Source organism: Coregonus clupeaformis, chromosome 7, assembly GCF_020615455.1.
Source record: "Coregonus clupeaformis isolate EN_2021a chromosome 7, ASM2061545v1, whole genome shotgun sequence".
In the NCBI taxonomy this organism is placed as follows: Eukaryota; Metazoa; Chordata; class Actinopteri; order Salmoniformes; family Salmonidae; genus Coregonus; species Coregonus clupeaformis.
In genome coordinates, this window is record NC_059198.1 from 43,132,918 (window position 1) to 43,152,404 (window position 19,487).

Here is a 19,487-nt window from a genome sequence, read left to right on the forward strand (position 1 = left end):
GATGCTATCTGTGCATGCTTTGTGACTTCTAGGAAGATTTTAACCCACTTAACCCCAACATTTCTCCAAGTTCACCATCATTGTAGGGATGTAGGGAGGAGCTGTAGGGGGACGGGCTCATTGTAATGGCTGGAATGGAATTCATGGAACGGTATCAAACATATGGAAACCACGTTTGACTCCGTTCAGTTTTTCCATTTCAGCCATTGCAGTGGGCACGTCCTCCTGTGGCTCCTCCCAACAGCCTTCACTGGACTCCACCCTTAATGACTGCTGTCTGTTTTTAATACACACACTTACACAAACACCAGGCCCCTCCCAAACCCCCTGCTCTGTCTCCCTCCACCCCTTATCTCTTTTAATTTTTTCCTTACATCAGGGGTGAAATCATCCCCATATCTTCAAGTCCCAGTCCAATAGACTTGCTTGATCATTGGAGGACTGAACTTAAAATTGAAATGTTCTTTCTTTCTTTTTCCTGGTTGTTGGTTTAAGGTTGTGCACTGGAAAAAGTTCAGTTTCATTCGTTGACATTCTTTAAAACATTTATTTTATTGTTCTATCACCATGATGATTTATCATGTTATTATGACAGAAAGAAACCGAGAATATCATCCTGAGAGAGAAACACACAGCAGCCATCTTTCTACTCCTCTGCTCCCATCACATCTTTCTACTCCTCCACCCCTCCCCTCCCTTTATGATGTGCGTTTCAAAATATTCAACCTTTTATCTACGAGTATTTAATTATTAAGTTGTATGTATGTATCCGCCATCCTGTAGCTCAGTTGGTAAAGCATGGCGCTTGCAACGCCAGGGTTGTGGGTTCGTTTCCCACAGGGGGCCAGTATGAAAAATGTATGCACTCACTAACTGTAAGTCGCTCTGGATAAGAGCGTCCGCTAAATGACTAAAATGTAATGTAATTGTAAAGCCCTAGTTATTTTGTTGCTTGACAGTCATTTAATGTTACTAGTGATTCATTTTACGGTAAAAAACCTGTCCCACTTTTTCAAGTCAACCCTGTTAAGTGAACTGAACTCTTGTTTTAATGGTGAATTTTTATTTTATTTTTTAAATGAGACATTGAACATCTCATAGTCAAATCAGTGTAAAAGCAGGTGAGCTGGTTCTATTCTTTTAACCCATTTTCTGGTGTTTTGTGGTGGAAAACTGAGCGGGTCGAGCATAACACTTCAACCCTGTTACCAATAGATAAGACAGGCTAGAAAGGTTTTAACAATACGTTTATTTTGTTGAAGCTTGAATTCAATTGCCCCTCCGTTGCACACAACAAGCTTCCATTCCCTCTGTCACTAAGGGATTTATGGCTGATTTAAGATTAAGTCGTCAACCCTGTTACTTTATTTGGCACTTACTATAGTCATTGTTTAAATTTAACCTATTGATGGGAAAATGTGTTTATGTTGAACATGTGCTCTTTATGACAATGTTAAAATAGGTGAAATAAAATCTCACCAAGTTACACTACTCAAAAGGCACCTAATTTGTGTAACGACCCAAAGTATTGTTTTTTTAAAAATGGTACTGATATAAAACTACAATCCTGTCTACACTAGAATCAAGTCTGCCTTTGAACAATATATTACTTTTTATGGAGTATTGTTTTTTTGTGAGTATGTAATATTACATCTTTATTTCAATAATTGTAATTATATTTTTGCGGCAACACGTAATGATTTACATTTCTGTAAATTAAAAGCTGGATGTTTGATTTGTATATTTTGGTTAGAGGTTTTGAAAAGTTAAAGTAGGCTAACTGAGAACAGTAAAGTTGTTCGTATGACTATGGTCGTCTTATGTTTTTGAACAAACCTAAAAGCATATTTTCTTACATTATCCAACAAGCCAGTTGGTTGATTTGTGTAGCTTGAGGATTAAAAATGTTTTTAATATGAAGCACAATTCAAAACAGAGAACATTCACAATTGTGCAACAAGAACCAAAATAAATAAACTACAAGAGTACGACAATAAAATACTTTTTATTCTAATATTTACCCCCATGCCACATTCTGCCATGTTGCCACAGTTGTCTCTTGTACTATTTTGGGTCAATTGACAAAAGTCCATCTTCACGTTCAATCGCAAGTGTCAGAAAGTTTACCATTGCTGCTGACGATAGCAAAGTCCACTTTAAACTCAACCCAAGGAAACAGGAGAACAAAAATGAATATTCAAATGTAACTTTCAAAATGCATTTATGCACAAATAACACTCAGATATTAAGAGACTAAAATGACATTTGAGTAACATTTACACATCAAGCTGACGAGACTGATCTCAATCACGATACTACTGTAAATGTAATGCCAGTATGGAACATTCAAGCTGTCAAAAATACTTTTTTGAAACAGAGCTATCAAAGATCGCATTGAGTTGCAAATTACTTGATAACATGCATTGACAAAGTAACAGGAATGAGCATTCAGATAAAATGACAAATGAAAAATGCAGACTTGTGACTCAAGAATTCAAATGATTTGAATTCCTTTATTTCATACTGTAAAGATTGTGATAATAATTCTAAGCTATTAATTACCTTATATACAAATGTACTACTACTACTACTACTACTTTTGGCCATAAAATACCACCAATTCTACAGTGGCACCTCAAACCCACCAATGGGTTTGAATTTTAATACTGAGAGGGGTTGGAATGCCACAACATTTACTAAAACATAACCATTTTATGTGGTCGTTAGCCAGACAAACAATTTCATTACCATTTGAACATCTGTAAAATAATGTAAGGATACATGCAACTACTGTTTACAACCATTTTGGAAATTGGTTATATTTGGAACTAGAGAAGACCATTTCTTACTTGACTCTTGATATAATGCCATACTTACTCTATGACAACATTACAAAGTGAAGGTTTAACCATCAGTAGTTGGTGCCATGGTCAATAGAACATTTCTTTACAATGAGCCATGTTGTATTTTGTTTTCACAAAAGGAGTCCATAAAAAGGACCGCTTGCTCCCAAAGTAAGGCACAGTGACTAAAATATAATATGCTTCGATTTTCAAAACGACTGGAGGAGAACAATTTGCAACAAAACCAAGACTAAGTGAATCAAGAACAAAACAAAACAGTGATTCGGTTCACATCCTTCTCACTGCCCATCTTTTCATGACATGGAAAAATGGAGACTACACCATTTAAATACATACTTGAGGCTACAAGAAGATTCCAAGATAAACTTGAACACTGCAAATACAAAGTATCGATGTCCAAAAAAGGGAATGTTTTTAATGTGCTACTTGACAGAGCAACAACAGACACAAGCACAGTCCGACATGAAAGGGTCTCTTCACGATTTTCAAAATAGGAGCATTCCCTTCTCCACAGACACCCACCCCCCAGTCACTGGGCTGGAGCCAGTTTGACCCATCAGATACTACGTGGAGTCAGTATCTTCGACCACAAGTTTGTGCTATTAAGTCTCCCGTCCTCACTGACTGGTAAAGTTTGTGCTATAGAGTCTTCCCTCTCCTCACTGACTGGTAAAGTTTGTGGGTGGATTTTGATGTTCCTTCCCTCTCACCAGTCGTTTGGAATCCAAGGAGCTTGTCTTTTAAACATAGACTGACCGGAGAATGCCTATTCCTGGCACGACCGCCTTTTCAACACGTTCCAGATATGACGTCAGCTAGTGGTCCTTCATCGTAATGTTGTATTCATTGTGTCGATGTAAAAAAAATGGCTGCCGACGGTCGCTTGTGGAGTCGTGCTGAATCAAAAGGTGAGGAGGAGGAGAAAAACAGAGGATGAGGAGTTAAGTGAGCATCTGCAACGTGGCAGTCTCAGGGTTGATCTGCAACGCGGCAGTCTCATGGTTGATCATGCTGAAATGCAGGGGAATCCCAGAAGGTGAAAACTGAAAAAAAGAGCTAAAGAGGGTTGAAACCAAGAGATGGTTGCATATCATGTGGATTGTGGAAACCAGGTATGGGGGCTGGCATTGTGCTTAGGCGTGGACTGGAGCTCTGGTTTGGGGGTTTGGTTTTTTCTGGGCTAACCCTCTTCCTCGATCTCCTCCTCCAGTCTCTCCTCGAACACCTTGTCTGGTAGCCGGAAACACTCCTCGAAGAAGTTGACCAGCGACTGGCTGAGGTGCTGCCGTGTGGCCTCGCTGTGGATGAAATGGCCCTCGTCTGGGTAGATCTGAGGGGGAATACAACACACTGGTCACCACACATCCATTCATATTGCTCTGGATATACATGCAGCTTCATATAGACGCTATAATAAACATGTCATCATCATCATCATCAATCAAGCCCCTTCAAAGTACACTATATATATACAAAAGTATGTGAACACCCCTTCAAATTAATGGATTCGGCTATTTCAGTCACACCCGTTGCTGACAGGTGTATAAAATCGAGCACACTGCCATGCAATCTCCATAGACAATCATTGGCAGTAGAATGGCCTTACTGAAGAGCTCAGTGACTTTCAACGTGGCACCATCATAGGATGCCACCTTTCCAACAAGTCAGTTCGTAAAATGTCTGCCCTGCTAGAGCTGCCCCGGTTAACTGTAAGTGCTGTTATTGTGAAGTGGAAACGTCTAGGATCAACAACGACTCAGCCGCGAAGTGGTAGGCCACACAAGCTCACAGAACGGGACTGCCAAAATAGTCTGTCCTCGGTTGCATCACTCACTACCGAGTTCCAAACTGCCTCTGGAAGCAACGTCAGCACAAAAACTGTTTGTCGAGAGCTTCATGAAATGGGTTTCCATGGCCAAGCAGCCGCACACAAGCCTAAGATCACCATGTGCAATGCCAAGCGTCGGCTGGAGTGGTGTAAAGCTCGCCGCCATTGGAATCTGGAGTAGTGGAAACGCATTCTCTGGAGTGATGAATCACGCTTCACCATCTGGCAGTCCGACTGACTAATCTGTGTTTAGCGGATGCCAGGAGAATGCTACCTGCCCCAATTCATAGTGCCAACTGTAAAGTTTGGTGGAGGAGGAATAATGGTCTGGGGCTGTTTGTCATGGTTCGGGCTAGGCCCCTTAGTTCCAGTGAAGTGCAATCTTAACGCTACAGCATACAATGACATTCTAGACGATTTTGTGCTTCCAACTTTGTGGCAACAGTTTGGGGAAGGCCCTTTCCTGTTTCAGCATGACAATGCCCCCGTACACAAAGCGAGGTCCATAAACAAATGGTTTGTCGAGATCTGTGTGGAAGAACTTGACTGGCCTGCACAGATCCCTGACCTCAACCCTACTAAACACCTTTGGGATGAATTGGAATGCCGACTGCGAGCCAGGCCTAATCGCCCAACATCAGTGCCTGACCTCACTAATGCTCTTGAGGCTGAATGGAAGCAAGTCCCCGCAGCAATGTTCCAACATCTAGTGGAAAGCCTTCCCAGAAGAGTGGAGGCTGTTATAGCAGCAAAAGGGGGACCAACTCCATATTAATGCCCATGATTTTGGAATGAGATGTTCGCAGGTGTCCAGATACTTTTGGTCATGTAGTGTATCAGACAACTACCAGTGGCTGACTTACTGATGAGGCTTACTCAGTCAACACACAGCAGAGCATATAAGGGGACCTATGAGGCAGCGATGACCTAAACGCTGACTTCTAAATGCTCCATATCTTAATGGGATTAGTTTACCCTGTTAAAGCATGCCTAGTAAGAGGGGAGTATAATCTCATTAAGTGAGATGGGGGGGGTGCTTTGTGAGGTCTAATCCCTCAACTGGTGTGGTATTACAGAACTCCAGCCCAAAATATACCCCCATACAAATCACCGGGATGCATTTTGGATTAGCAAATGAGCAATGTCCATTAAAATAACATCAAATTGATCAGAAATACAGTGTAGACATTGTTAATGTTGTAAATGCCTATTGTAGCTGGAAACGGCTGATTTGTAATGGAATATCTACATTGGCATACAGAGGCCCATTATCAGCAACCATCAGTCCTGTGTTCCAATGGCTAATTGATCATTAGAAAACCCTTTTGCAATTATGTTAGCACAGCTGAAAACTGTTGTGCTGATTAAAGAAGCAATAAAACTGGCCTTCTTGAGTCTAGTTGAGTATCTGGAGCATCAGCAATTGTGGGTTCAATTACAGGATCAAAATGGCCAGAAACAAATAACTTTCTTCTGAAACTCGTCAGTCTATTCTTGTTCTGAGAAATGAAGGCTGAAGATCTCGTACAACGCTGTGTACTACTCCCTTCACAGAACAGCGCAAACTGGCTCTAACCAGAATAGAAAGAAGAGTGGGAGGCCCCGGTGCACAACTGAGCAAGAGGACAAATATATTAGAGTGTCTAGTTTGAGAAACAGACGCCTCACAGGTCCTCAACTGGCAGCTTCATTAAATAGTACCCGCAAAACACCAGTCTCAACGTCAACAGTGAAGAGGCGACTCCGGGATGCTGACCTAGGCAGAGTTAGTGTATGTGCTTCCCATGACACATTATCTTGTGTGTTCCAGTTAAATTGGTGCACCTTACTGATGGTAGCCATTCTGTACATCCCATTTCTACGTGTCATTCTGTGAAGTACCTCTCACCTGTAGAGTGTAGTTTGCCTTTTCATTGATCAGCTGGGAGATGAATTTAGCTGTGTGCTGGAAATGGACTTTTTCTGGTGAGAGAAAAGGAAACCAACACATACCGTCTTATTGTTAAAAACACAAAGCATTTTATTAGGCTAGAAAGGTTTCAAGGATCTCATACCATCTGCTGTTGGATGAACAATCAGAAACTTCTTGTCTAGGAACTGTGATGCCCTGTGTGCTAGATTTGCCATCTGTAGAGAAATTACATAGATATTATTATATTATATGATATACAGTATTACATTGATATTATATTACATTCATATTCAATTACGAGCCAATAGAAAAACACAGCTCATACATGAAGTCCAAGTGAAGGCTGAATAAAGAATAAAGAAGGCATACCGCATATGCTCTTGGGTCAGGCTTGGGCATTCCAAGGTATCTCTCTGAAAAAGCTGATGCTGGAAGAGAGGTTGTCAAAAGGAATCAATTAATTAGCTCCTACCAAGGGACATAGTGGATACAAATAAGGTGGGTAAATGCTAGCACTAATAACTCTCATTTAGCATGGTATACCTCTTACATATACACCTCGTTATACCTCAATACACCATAAGAAGCAGAAAAGACTACAGATGATGTCATGTGCAGCTGTGGTTTACTTTAAAACTTCTTAACGATGAGTATTCATTATTGTCAGGTGAGCACTCAAACACATCCATCTTTTCAGAGAGAAACCATAGTCTGAGATGAAAAGTCATAAACCCCCTCACCTGCTTCTGCTGTCATTCACACTTCCATCCCAAGTATCACTGCTCTTGTAACTTTGGAAAGCACATGCTCTCTCTCTCTCATAGGTACATCTCTCTGGCACCATAGTGTTGGCCTGAGAGGGGTGTCTTCACCATCATGTTGATAAGAAGCCTTTACACACACACGCGAGCACGCACACATACACCTTACCGTATAGGTCAAAGTCTGTGATGGGTGAGAGGGCTGCACCACATTTCACCGGGGAATCCTCTGCGCTGAGTAACAGACTGGTCACGTAGCCTCCATACACCTGAGAGACAGAGACAGAGACAGAGACAGAGACAGAGACAGAGACAGAGACAGAGACAGAGACAGAGACAGAGACAGAGACAGAGACAGAGACAGACAGACAGACAGACTGGTCACAGATCTGTTTGTGCCGTCTTGCCAACTTCTATGGTCTGGGACCAGGCTAGTTGACAATGCCCCTGATAATGAATAATATGAAATATCCCATGTCCATAACTGCAAGTTGCAGATTCCTCCATAGTTTATGTTTCCCATTGTGGATGATTAGTTCAGAATAACTTTTGGCCTTCTGGACTCTCTAGTACGTCAGCAGCCAGGAGGAGGTATGGACTTGGCCAGAGGCAACATAATTCAGCTTCTCTTTATGAATATCCTCTCAGAGGTGTCAGAATCTATTAAAACTATATATATTTGGTCCAAAGGTAAATGTTGAGCTAGCAGTACACATCTGATCTGTCTTTTTCAAATGTACTTTCAACACACAATTCCAGCAATACAGTACATAAGAAAAAACACACAGGGTAGGCATAAACACTGTAGCTGGCATTGACAGCTTGCACTTCAGTTGAAGAGTGTAGCTAGCAATCTTAATATGCCACTCAATATGTTGATATGAATAAGCAAAGATTAAAGCGCCTCCCTAGTGATTTCTATACTTAAAACAAGGGTGGTTAGCACATCAGAGTTGGCAGATAGATACTGAACAATACAAGGGGTTCAAGTGAACATTATCCAATTCAGATGTAACTACATGCAACCAATTAACATCATAATTATCAGGAGAAAACGTCTCTTACTTTGCCGAAAGCGCCAATCCTGGTCTTGTCAACGTAGGGCTCTTTAGATATTATACTAAAATGGAAGAAATTTGATTTGGATTACTGAGTACCCCTTCCAAGTGTTTCAGCTCAGTTATTTAGCTAGCTGTCCATGTCATAGCTCATTAGCACCCGGCTGTAATACAGAAAGGAGAAAAAACGGATTTGGCGAGGTACAGGCCGGTGGAACATAACACTTAGAAAATAAAATAATTTTGCCCCACACTCTATAGCTACAGCTGCCTAAACGTTAGTTACCTAAGAGTGTGTGAATAACTTATACTTCCTTTCTACATGTCAAATCACTACACATACAGTGCCTTGCAAAAGTATTCACCCCCCTTGGCATTTTTTCCTATTTTGTTGCATTACAACCTGTAATTTAAATTGATTTTTATTTGGATTTACACAAAATAGTCCAAATTGGTGAAGTGAAATGAAAAAAATAATTTTTTCCCAAAAATTCTAAAAAATAAATAACAGAAAAGTGGTGCGTGCATATGTATTCACCCCCTTTGCTATGAAGCCCCTAAATAAGATCTGGTGCAACCAATTACCGTCAGAAGTCACATAATTAGTTAAATAAAGTCCACCTATGTGCAATCTAAGTGTCATATGATCTGTCACATGATCTCAGTATATATATATATACACCTGTTCTGAAAGGCCCCAGAGTCTGCAACACCACTAAGCAAGGGGCACCACCAAGCAAGCGGGACAATGAAGACCAAGGAGCTCTCCAAACAGGTCAGGGACAAAGTTGTGGAGAAGTACAGATCAGGGTTGGGTTATAAAAAAATATCCGAAACTTTGAACATCCCACGGAGCACCATTAAATCCATTATTAAAAAATTGAAAGAATATGGCACCACAACAAACCTGCCAAGAGATGACCGCCCACCCAAACTCACGGACCAGGCAAGGAGGGCATTAATCAGAGAGGCAACAAAAAGACCAAAGATAACCCTGAAGGAGCTGCAAAGCTCCACAGCGGAGATTGGAGTATCTGTCCATAGGACCACTTTAAGCCGTACACTCCACAGAGCTGGGCTTTACGGAAGAGTGGCCAGAAAAAAGCCATGGCTTAAAGAAATAAATAAGCAAACATGTTTGGTGTTCGCCAAAAGGCATGTGGAAGACTCCCCAAACATATGGAAGAAGGTACTCTGGTCAGATGAGACTAAACTTGAGCTTTTTGGCCATCAAGGAAAACGCTATGTCTGGCGCAAACCCAACACCTCTCATCACCCTGAGAACACCATCCCCACAGTGAAGCATGGTGGTGGCAGCATCATGCTGTGGGGATGTTTTTCATCGGCAGGGACTGGGAAACTGGTCAGAATTTAAGGAATGATGGATGGCACTAAATACAGGGAAATTCTTGAGGGAAACCCGTTTCAGTCTTCCAGAGATTTGAGACTGGGACGGAGGTTCAACTTCCAGCAGGACAATGACCCTAAGTATACTACTAAAGCAACACTTGAGTGGTTTAAGGGGAAACATTTAAATGTCTTGGAATGGCCTAGTCAAAGCCCTGATCTCAATCCAATTGAGAATCTGTGGTATGACTTAAAGATTGCTGTACACCAGCAGAACCCATCCAAGTTGAAGGGGCTGGAGCAGTTTTGCCTTGAAGAATGGGCAAAAATCCCAGTGGCTAGATGTGCCAAACTTATAGAGACATACCCCAAGAGACTTGCAGCTGTAATTGCTGCAAAAGGTGGCTCTACAAAGTATTGACTTTGGGGTTGGGGTGAATAGTTATGCATGCTCAAGTTCTGTTTTTGTCTTATTTCTTGTTTGTTTCACAAAAAAAATATATTTTGCATCTTCAAAGTGGTAGGCATGTTGTGTAAATCAAATGATACAACCCCCCCCCAAAATCCATTTAAATTCCAGGTTGTAAGGCAACAAAATCAGAAAAATGCCAAGGGGGGTGAATATTTTCGCAAGCCACTGTATCCAGACCTCTGCCTATTGGCTGCTCTTCAGTTCATATGGCAGTGTTAGGGCAGTCTGTCTTGTGACAGAGAAGTCCAAGGCTGTACACTTACCATCATGGATTTAACAATGGTGGAAACTCCCTCCAGACAATTATTACACCAATCCAATGCTTTTAAATCCATGACTGCAAGTGCACCACTTAGGAGAAGGGTGGAGAATCGGGCCGCAGTTGAAGGTACTTACCTGAGGGCCTCCAGCTGGTCCCTCTCCTCAAACACCCCCAGCTTCCTCTGGACGCGGTGCAACAGGTTGGTCCCCTGGAAGCCGCTACCCCGCCCATCGAAGCGTACCACCATGGCCCCGAAGCTGCTCACCAGCACCGTGGCCCAGTCCATGTGGAACAGCTCTGATACCATCTGACCACCGGGGGTGCCGTCGCTGGTGACGAGGGAAGGAGGCATGTTTAGTCCTTATTATAACTCACCTTTCTCTCACTCTCTCTCTCTCTCTCTCTAAAATAAATAATTACACATGCACACACACACCTCTCATGGTCCCGTTTAAACTGGAGGTGATTTTATATATATACACATATATACACTACCGGTCAAAAGTTTTAGGACACCTACTCATTCAAGGGTTTTTCTTTATTGTTACTATTTTCTACATTGTAGAATAATAGTGAAGACATCAAAACTATGAAATAACACATATGGAATCATGTAGTAACCAAAAAAGTGTTAAACAAATCAAAATATATTTTATATTTGAGATTCTTCAAACAGCCACCCTTTGCCTTGATGACAGCTTTGCACTCTCTCTCTATATATATAGCAAAGATAGAGAAAAGGACGCATTGTCTTTATAGTTATAGTTAATAGTTTAACTATTTAGTTTATAGTTTAGCGCCACTTCATCCAGACGTGAGCCAGGGTGAAAAGACTAGAAACAGTGACTGAAGAATCTAGTCTAGTGTATGTTTCTCCAACCTTTAGGCAAGGGCATGGAGTCAGATGGTGTGATAGTGGAGGACAGGAGAGGAGGGTTAATTAAAGGGGGGATGGAGACCTTCTTGTTTGCAGTGTAATTACTGGTAGTGCGAAGGAGAGAGAGTTGCCACGTCGCCGCCTTAGATGAATAGCCCTGATTAAAGCACTGAGTCGGTGGGTGATTATCTCTCCAGATGAGGCAACTTGTCCTCACATGGCACGGAGGAGGTGAAGACCTCTGTGTCAACAGCTGATGAGAAACTGTGGAGATGGATAGCTATATGTTTTATACTAGAGCAGTTGTGTGTGTGTGTGTGCATACTCACACGAGGAGAAGCAGAGGATAGTGTGATGAGTCCACAAAGCTGGCAGGTTTGAGGATCTGCATCGTTAGTGCTACACAACATGAGAAAGTGATCAGTATGTGTAACAATATGATTATACTGCCACTACACAATTCTCATTTGTTCATCAGCTTCATTTTCTGTTCATCTGAAGAAAATAGACTTTAAAAGACAGATCTGCTGTTGAAATCTCCCTTAGTGTTAGAGCGGAACATAACATACTGTAATCCTCCATGGTGATCTCCTTGTATTCCACTTGGGGCATCTGCATGGAGTCCAGCCTCATCCTCAGATTCTCATTGGTCTCCAGGTCAAACACCTCTGCAGTGACAAACATCATGGCCTTAGTCTATGGCTAAGGTTGCTATGGCTACCATGGTCTAAGGGCACGTAGTGTAGTGTGTTCAAAGGGTGTTGTGGCAGAACGTTGGGCTGGAAGTTGTGATGAAACCATGCTTACAGCAAGAGACATAGCAGAAGAGAACAGAGGGAAAGGACCAGAATGCAGAGACATCCATCCCTCCCTCCCTGCACTGACACACCGTGATAAAGACAGAACAGCAATGTAGGCTGTAAATATCAATGAAGACTTCAGAATGGCTGGCTACCACGAGACGAGCCTTAAAGAGGCTTATCTTGGCATGCTTAGATTGAGATTGGACTAGTAACAAAACGAGTGGGTGTTTTGGTCAGGGAGAGAGTTCTCTCCTGACTGTCTGTCTGACTGGTTGTAAGAGGTATTTCTCTTTGACCTTGTCTATGTGTGTGGTCTCCTCAGAGTACACAACACAGGAAATGCAGCCAGGTTGTTATTCCCCCCCACAGCACTTAAATTCCAATTTCAGAACAACTTTAAGGATTCCAGTTAGAAAGCAGAGTTCCTGCCAAAAGTTTAGTTTTTCCCTTTGCCCCTAAACTTTACTATATGCTGTAAAATATGACTGCAGAATAGGCTATTTAGTACTCTTTGTACACATTGTTATGGCTATTCCTCCAAGTGTACATGCTGTAATCAACAGTAAACAAACACAGTATATAGCCTCGTTATTGTTATTTTATTGTGTTACTTTTTATTTTATTTTTTACTTTAGTTTATTTCGTAAATATTTTCTTAACTCTATTTCTTGAACTGCATTGTTGGTTAAGTGCTTGTAAGTAAGCATTTCAGCACGTGACAAATAAAATTTGATTTATAGTCTTTCATTACAGTGTGAAGGTCGTGTTGTTATGAGGACATCCATCCAGCTAGGTAATGTAATCAGTATGGCTGCCAACAGACTGGGCTGAGGCTGTAAACAGTGACTCAGCAGAAAGCAGAGGTGGCCTTGTTGTGCTGCCAAAGTCTTAGTATGCTGTCCCAGTTTGATGAGGTCACACAGCTGTGGGTGGTCATTTTGTGAATCAGGGATGGAGGGGAGGGCTTTAATTCTGTGGTCTGTAAACACATAGATAGATACAGTTGTTTAATTTCTACGGTGTTAAAGAACTGTATTTCGGGGTGATGTTTATTCATGGAGAGGAGTGGATGTCCTACAGGTGTGTTTGTGTCTTTCATCTCCCCCATGGTGTCCCTCTAATGCCGGCTGTACACCACACAACTTTCAAAATCCTCTTTCATGTCGTTTTTTGTCTTTCCAACGTAGTGGTGCGCACACTAAACGATGTGGCACATACAGGGGTCACACACTAAACAATGTGGCACATACAGGGGTCACACTAAACGATGTGGCACATACAGGGGTCACACACTAAACGATGTGGCACATACAGGGGTCACACACTAAACGATGTGGCACATACAGGGGTCACACTAAACGATGTGGCACATACAGGGGTCACACACTAAACGATGTGGCACATACAGGGGTCACACACTACAAGATTATTCACTTGGTCGTGAGGATTCTCCATATCGCCACATTCTCTCGCCAAAACAATGATGTGATTAGATTGTTAACATCGCTAGAACGAGCTGTGGCTCAAAGCTGCCTCATAAGTTTTCAGTCAGACATTCACGCTTGCCATACAGAGTTGAAATATCTAGCCACCATTTTGAATTGAATAACATTGCTGGTGAACTTTAGAGCTTTAACAATTTGACACTTTGGGGCTTTGGTTAAAGGCAAGTACAAATGCATCCTAGTAGTAGTCATCGCTCCTGCTCCAGAGTCTACACATTCTGGGTGATGTGATCATCTCACTGGCGAGCTCTCATTGGCTATTGCTGATCACCGTTCTCAAAACGTGTCGTTGCACATCTCACAATACAAGAGCATTGCAGATTCTGTGCCGATAAAATCAAACATGTTTAAATATATCGTGACATCTCGGACAGCTTAAAGACGGGATCGGTAGCCCTCAGATTGCGTCTCTGACCCGCTCACATTAAACGAGCGTCGGTGACAGCCGCGCGGCCAGTGTAGGCAACAACATGGGGATTTTGTCTCCGATCTCAAAAAACGTGTCTGGGACAGCTAAATCATGGCTTAGCACGTATCATCTGCTTCCTGACAGTTACATGGCAAGTCAGAAATCAGATCTCAGTATAATGGAGCTAGTGTGTGTGTTTCGATAGAGGATGTGTGGTGTGTTGGAGAGATAAACAGGGTGTGACCGATTTCATCTGATGATCAATTTTTCATTTGAAAGAATCCAAACAGAATCCTAACTAGAATACTCACTCTGTCTGTCCTGTGTGCTGTACACTGCTACAAACGGGACATCAGGGCCTGGAGAAAGACCAAAACAGAAACAAAGATGACCAAAAAAGACATGGACATCAGGCATTCCTCTTGCATTCAAACCAAGATACGTGTCCATTAGTTTGTTTTGACACTACTCTGTCTCTGTCTAGGTTTATGAGTACATTATGTGGCTCCTTATTATGTACAAGTGACTGCATGGTTCAACATGTATCCCCACAGTCCACAGTTCTAGGGGAAGCGAGAGAACAGAAAAGGGTTATTTAATTATCAATTTCCATCTAGACTTGCAAAAAGACTTATGCAAAAAATGTATCATCTAATCATTTGAACTCAATAAACTGTCCTTTAGAATCTGTCATTTAAATGGCACCTTGACAATAGAAGACTGAGACACAATATAGTCCAGCCTCAAAGTTGCATTTTTCTTTCAAAACCACAAACCCATGGTTTAAGCCATTGAAGAAGTTCAAACACGACATCAAAACATAATTGATTAAAGTCTGAAAGCCTGACATTATCTGCTTGCAGAGAACAGATTCAAGCCTCTACAAATAATGTTTTATTTAACATGTTTTTCTACAAGCACAAAATATGCTGTCCAGACCTCCTTGCTATTGTTGGGGAGGCTATTGTTAGCTTATTCAATTAATTGAACACAACCCAAATAACTTCTGCAGTGTTCAGGAGCTGGCTTCCAAACAAACAAGCCCCTGTAGAAACACTCTCTGTCTCCTAAACCACAGCGCTGCACTAGGAAGGGACACATAATAAAATGATAGATGCACTTAGCAAATTGGGAACATTCTAGAAACAAACATTTGCGGCTCCGAGTCTGCAAAGTAGGCCAGGCAATCTCTCACAGCGCTGTAATCATATCACAATCCCGTCAAATAAATGAAAGCGGGCAGGAGGGGAGTGAGGGATTAAAAGTGAACGAGGTAGAGACAGGCTCAGTAAACACGGCTGTCCTGTGTGGTTCCAGGGAGTTCAGTGAGAGGATGACAATCTTTGGGATGCTGCTATTGGACCCATAGCCCCATGTTGAAATAATGCAGGAGTTCTGGTAGAGGCATTGTAGAGGTTTAAATACACTGCACAAATGATTGTGTTTGTGACCAAATATAATCTGTAACCAACAAATGCATTGAATTCATTGTGTCTTTACTAGTGCATCTCTCAGAAGTGAGAGGCCAAAGGTTCATATGATTGAAAAAAAAAATAGATTCCCTTCGGGAGAGACAGACAAACCAACCCATCGACAAACTGACCAACCGGTGTCTCCCACCTTTGCAGCTGAGGAGGAAGAGGCTCATGTTGTGGCTGAAGGAGCCTTTGACGTAGCCACAGCTTTCATAGAAGTCACAGGAGAGACAGCGTCTGTTGAAGGGGCCCACCGTGTCCGCACTACAAACACAACAAGAGGACACTCAGCCAAACCCCTTTTTTTTGGGGGGGGGGGGGTCATTTAGCAGATGCTCTTATCCAGAGTGACTTACAGGAGCAACTAGGGTTAAGTGCCTTGCTCAAGGGCACATGGACAGATTATTTACCTAGTCAGCTTGGAGATTTGAACCGGCCCCTTTCAGTTACTAGCCCAATGCACTTAACCGCTGGTCTACTTGCCCCCCAATGCCCCCTTCCCCCAAAAACATTTAAATATTGATCTATAAATTGTGCCTTCCTGTATTATACTTATGCTAAAATGTGTATTCTATTCTACTGAGCCATTTACTTTATGTTCGTATTCTTATATTTTATTATTTCTTATTGTTGTTGCGTTGTCGAGAAGGAACCTGTAAGTAAGCATTTTGTTGGACCATGTGTATCCTGTACATATGACTAATAAAACTTGAATCTTGAAGTCTTTCTCCTAGATTATTATTCAGACGGGGAGCAAAGTCCCTCAAAGAATGCAGGCCAACAGGCACCTAAATTGTAACCAAGTGAAACGAAAAGAAACCAATCTCTTTTGGGTGGGGGGGCAACAGAGCTAGGCACAACAGAAGAGAACAGCATTATGGACAGTTATTCAGAGCTATGTATGTGTTACCTGTAGAGGTGCCTTCGCTTTGGATCATCCTCAGTGCTCAAGAAGTATCTGCAAGATACATAATAAACATTTAAAGTTGGACGTATGTTCAACTAATACATTAAAAAACAAATGCATGGGTGCACGCAACATTACATAATTGAAACATTGCAGTAGTCACAAATGTAAGGAGTCTACAAAGTGAGATTGAAAGTAGGCTAGTGTAAAGATTCCAGCAGTACAGCTGAACAGAAACATGTCGCCTCGGGGAGGTATAAACAGACAGTTCCAACAGTAGTGTAATCTTGCCACTGGAAGGGATGTAACATCAATTAAATATGATGTCAGAGAGATGCAGAGAGGATTTTATATTTTTTATTTTTACTAAAGTAGGCCAGGAACAAATCTGACAGAAACAAGATCACTCTTCAAAGTATATTTTGTAGGTGAGCTGTAGCTGAGCTAGCTTTGGTTACATATTTCCCTCAGATTACACAGACCCACAAAGAATTTGAAAACAAATCCAATTTGGATAAACTCCTATATCTATTGGGTGAAATACCACAGTGTGCCATCACAGCAGCAAGATTTATGACCTGTTGCCACAAGAAAAGGGCAACCAGTGAATAACAAACACCATTGTAAATACAACCTATATTTATGTTTATTTATTTTCCTTTTTGTACTTTAACTATTTGCACATCATTATAACACTGTATATAGACATAATATGACATTTGAAATGTCTTTATTCTTTTGGAACTTGTGTGAGTAATGTTTACTGTTAATATTCTATTGTTTATTCACTTTTGTTTATTATCTATTTCACTTGCTTTGGCAATGTTCCTATGCCAATAAAGCCCTTAAATTGAAATGAAATTGAATTTAATTGAGAGAGAGAGAGAGAGGAGGGGAGGGGTGAGGGGAGAGAGAGAGGGGGAGAGAGGGGGGAGGGGAGAGAGAGATAGGGGAGAGAGGGAGAGAGAGAGAGAGAGAGAGAGAGGAGAGCGAGTGAGGAGAGGAGAGAGAGGAAGAGAGAGGGAGAGAGGGGAGAGAGCGGGAGAGAGGGAGAGAGGAAGAGAGGGAGAGAGGGAGAGGAATAGAGAGAGGGGGAGAGAGAGAGGGGGAGAGAGAGAGCGAGAGGGGAGAGAGAGAGGGAGAGGAATAGAGAGAGAGGGGAGAGAGAGGGAGAGGGGGAGGGGGAGAGAGAGAGCGAGAGGGGGAGAGAGAGAGGAGGGAGAGAGAGAGAGCGAGAGGGGGAGAGAGATTGGGAGGAGAGAGAGGTTTGTTGAATTGTTTGTTTTAGGTTCTGTGGGTGGGTGTTTGTGTCATAATCACAGCATAAATGTGTGTACACTACGTGTGAGTGCATATGTCTGTGTGTGTGTGTGGCCCAGCTGCGTCTGGGAGCTCACATTAGCTGGCTGTCCTCGTTGTAGGCTAGGACCTGGGTGACATCCCAGTCTCCAGATGTGATCGACTGCAGCGTGTCTGTGCTGGTGTTGGGCTGGAGAGGGAGGGGGAGGGGGAGAGGGGCGAGGGAAGGGGAGATAGAGGGAGAGGGGGGAGAGAGGGAAGGGGAGATAGAGGGAGAGGGGGGAGAGAGGGAAGGGAGATACATATACTGCATGTTAAAAATCACTGGACTCAATGTCTTCTTGTCACATTAGGAGTGCACACTTTGTTGAACTAACTTCTTTGCTACTGGAAGATATTACGGAAGTGGGTGTTATCTATGCTATGCTGTAGGCAGCAATTCTAGCGTATGGAAGCCCTCATACAGAACACAGAAGAGAGTGTGTAGAAGGGGAGTGTACATTACCTGTGTGATGGACATGGAGATGTGGAAGAATTTGCCCCTGCCTCCCTGTGGGATGGCTCTGGTGAAGAACAACTTCAGACCGTCTTTGGAGAACAGCGGCTTCTCATTCTGCACAACAGCCATAGAACACATATATATATACACACATATATAAACATATTTCTAACATATCTAGAAATGATGGAGTGGCATTCCACTCTGTAGCACTACTAAAAAGATATATAAGATTAAAGGTAGACTCCGCGATATGACGTGGATGCAGAAAGTAAACAGCATAGTGGGTCAATTTCCGCAACAACTAAGAGCGTTGAAGCGTGAGGCTCAACTTCTCCACTGTTTTGTTCCCGTGGCTACCACGCTGTGAACAGCGTGAAGCGAACCCGTGGCCATGCAAAGATACTGTGTGTGACTGTGAGTGTCTTGCATCTCGCTCATCGCAATATCTGCGGTGCTGCATGACGGCGACGGCATTTCGCTGAGTCTACCTTTAACAGCCCTAAGACAAGATTTGTACTTGAATCATGTTTGTTTCTTACTTGTCTGTGAAGCCAACTTTCGCTCTCGTCCTCATGTTTCTAAAAAGACAATTTGAAAGAAAAGTAATTCATAAGCATAAGAAAAGCGAATGAAGAGGGCTGAAAAACAGACGCACAGACACACACACAGACACACACACAGACACACACCTTGGTGCAGATGCCAGTAGTGGCCTGACACAGCGTGAGCATGGAGATGTTCTGGGCTCTGTTTAACCAGTTCACTGCCAGTTTGGTGGTAGTCGCCCATTTCACCATAGTGACATAGTCCTCTCTGTCCAACACAAACCGAAACAAGAGTGTTATTGTGACTCTACATTTATTAATGCAAATACAAAATCTAGGATAAAGGACTAGGAATGTCCAGCTGACACACTGCATGTGTAACAGAGTTCATCCCTTTGAAAGCCATAAGGGTATATAACCATGCTATATATAGTAGTAGTAGTAGTAGTAGTAGTAGTGGGGAGGCAGGTAGCCTAGCGGTTAAGTGTGTTGGGCCAGTAAACCGAAAGGTCGCTGGTTCGAATCCCCAAGCCGACTAGGTGATACATCTGTTGATGTGCCCTTGAGTAAGGCACTTAATCCTAACTGCTCCTGTAAGGCCGGATTGTGATACAGCCTGGACTCGAACCAGGGTCTGTAGTAATGCCTCTAGCACTGAGAT

At 42.4% G+C, this 19,487-nt stretch overlaps 1 protein-coding gene across 3 annotated transcripts in view; it reads right to left on the reverse strand.

Annotated features, from left to right (window-relative positions):
* Positions 1-1,989: 1,989 nt before the first annotated feature.
* LOC121569209 (dipeptidyl aminopeptidase-like protein 6) overlaps positions 1,990-19,487 on the reverse strand; it is a 317,687-nt gene continuing 300,189 nt past the window's right edge. For all 3 annotated transcript variants that reach the window (XM_041879974.2, XM_041879977.2, XM_041879976.2), the window contains 16 exons: positions 18,971-19,094; positions 18,821-18,859; positions 18,285-18,392; positions 17,878-17,969; positions 16,484-16,531; positions 15,719-15,837; positions 14,410-14,457; positions 11,951-12,049; positions 11,711-11,780; positions 10,639-10,833; positions 8,431-8,485; positions 7,535-7,634; positions 6,974-7,032; positions 6,747-6,819; positions 6,581-6,654; positions 1,990-4,194 (listed from right to left, as the gene is read on the reverse strand). In XM_041879974.2, the coding sequence (XP_041735908.1) occupies positions 4,045-4,194; positions 6,581-6,654; positions 6,747-6,819; positions 6,974-7,032; positions 7,535-7,634; positions 8,431-8,485; positions 10,639-10,833; positions 11,711-11,780; positions 11,951-12,049; positions 14,410-14,457; positions 15,719-15,837; positions 16,484-16,531; positions 17,878-17,969; positions 18,285-18,392; positions 18,821-18,859; positions 18,971-19,094 (1,453 nt within the window). In that variant the 3' untranslated portion in view covers positions 1,990-4,044. The remainder of the gene's footprint in view (positions 4,195-6,580; positions 6,655-6,746; positions 6,820-6,973; positions 7,033-7,534; positions 7,635-8,430; positions 8,486-10,638; positions 10,834-11,710; positions 11,781-11,950; positions 12,050-14,409; positions 14,458-15,718; positions 15,838-16,483; positions 16,532-17,877; positions 17,970-18,284; positions 18,393-18,820; positions 18,860-18,970; positions 19,095-19,487) is intronic.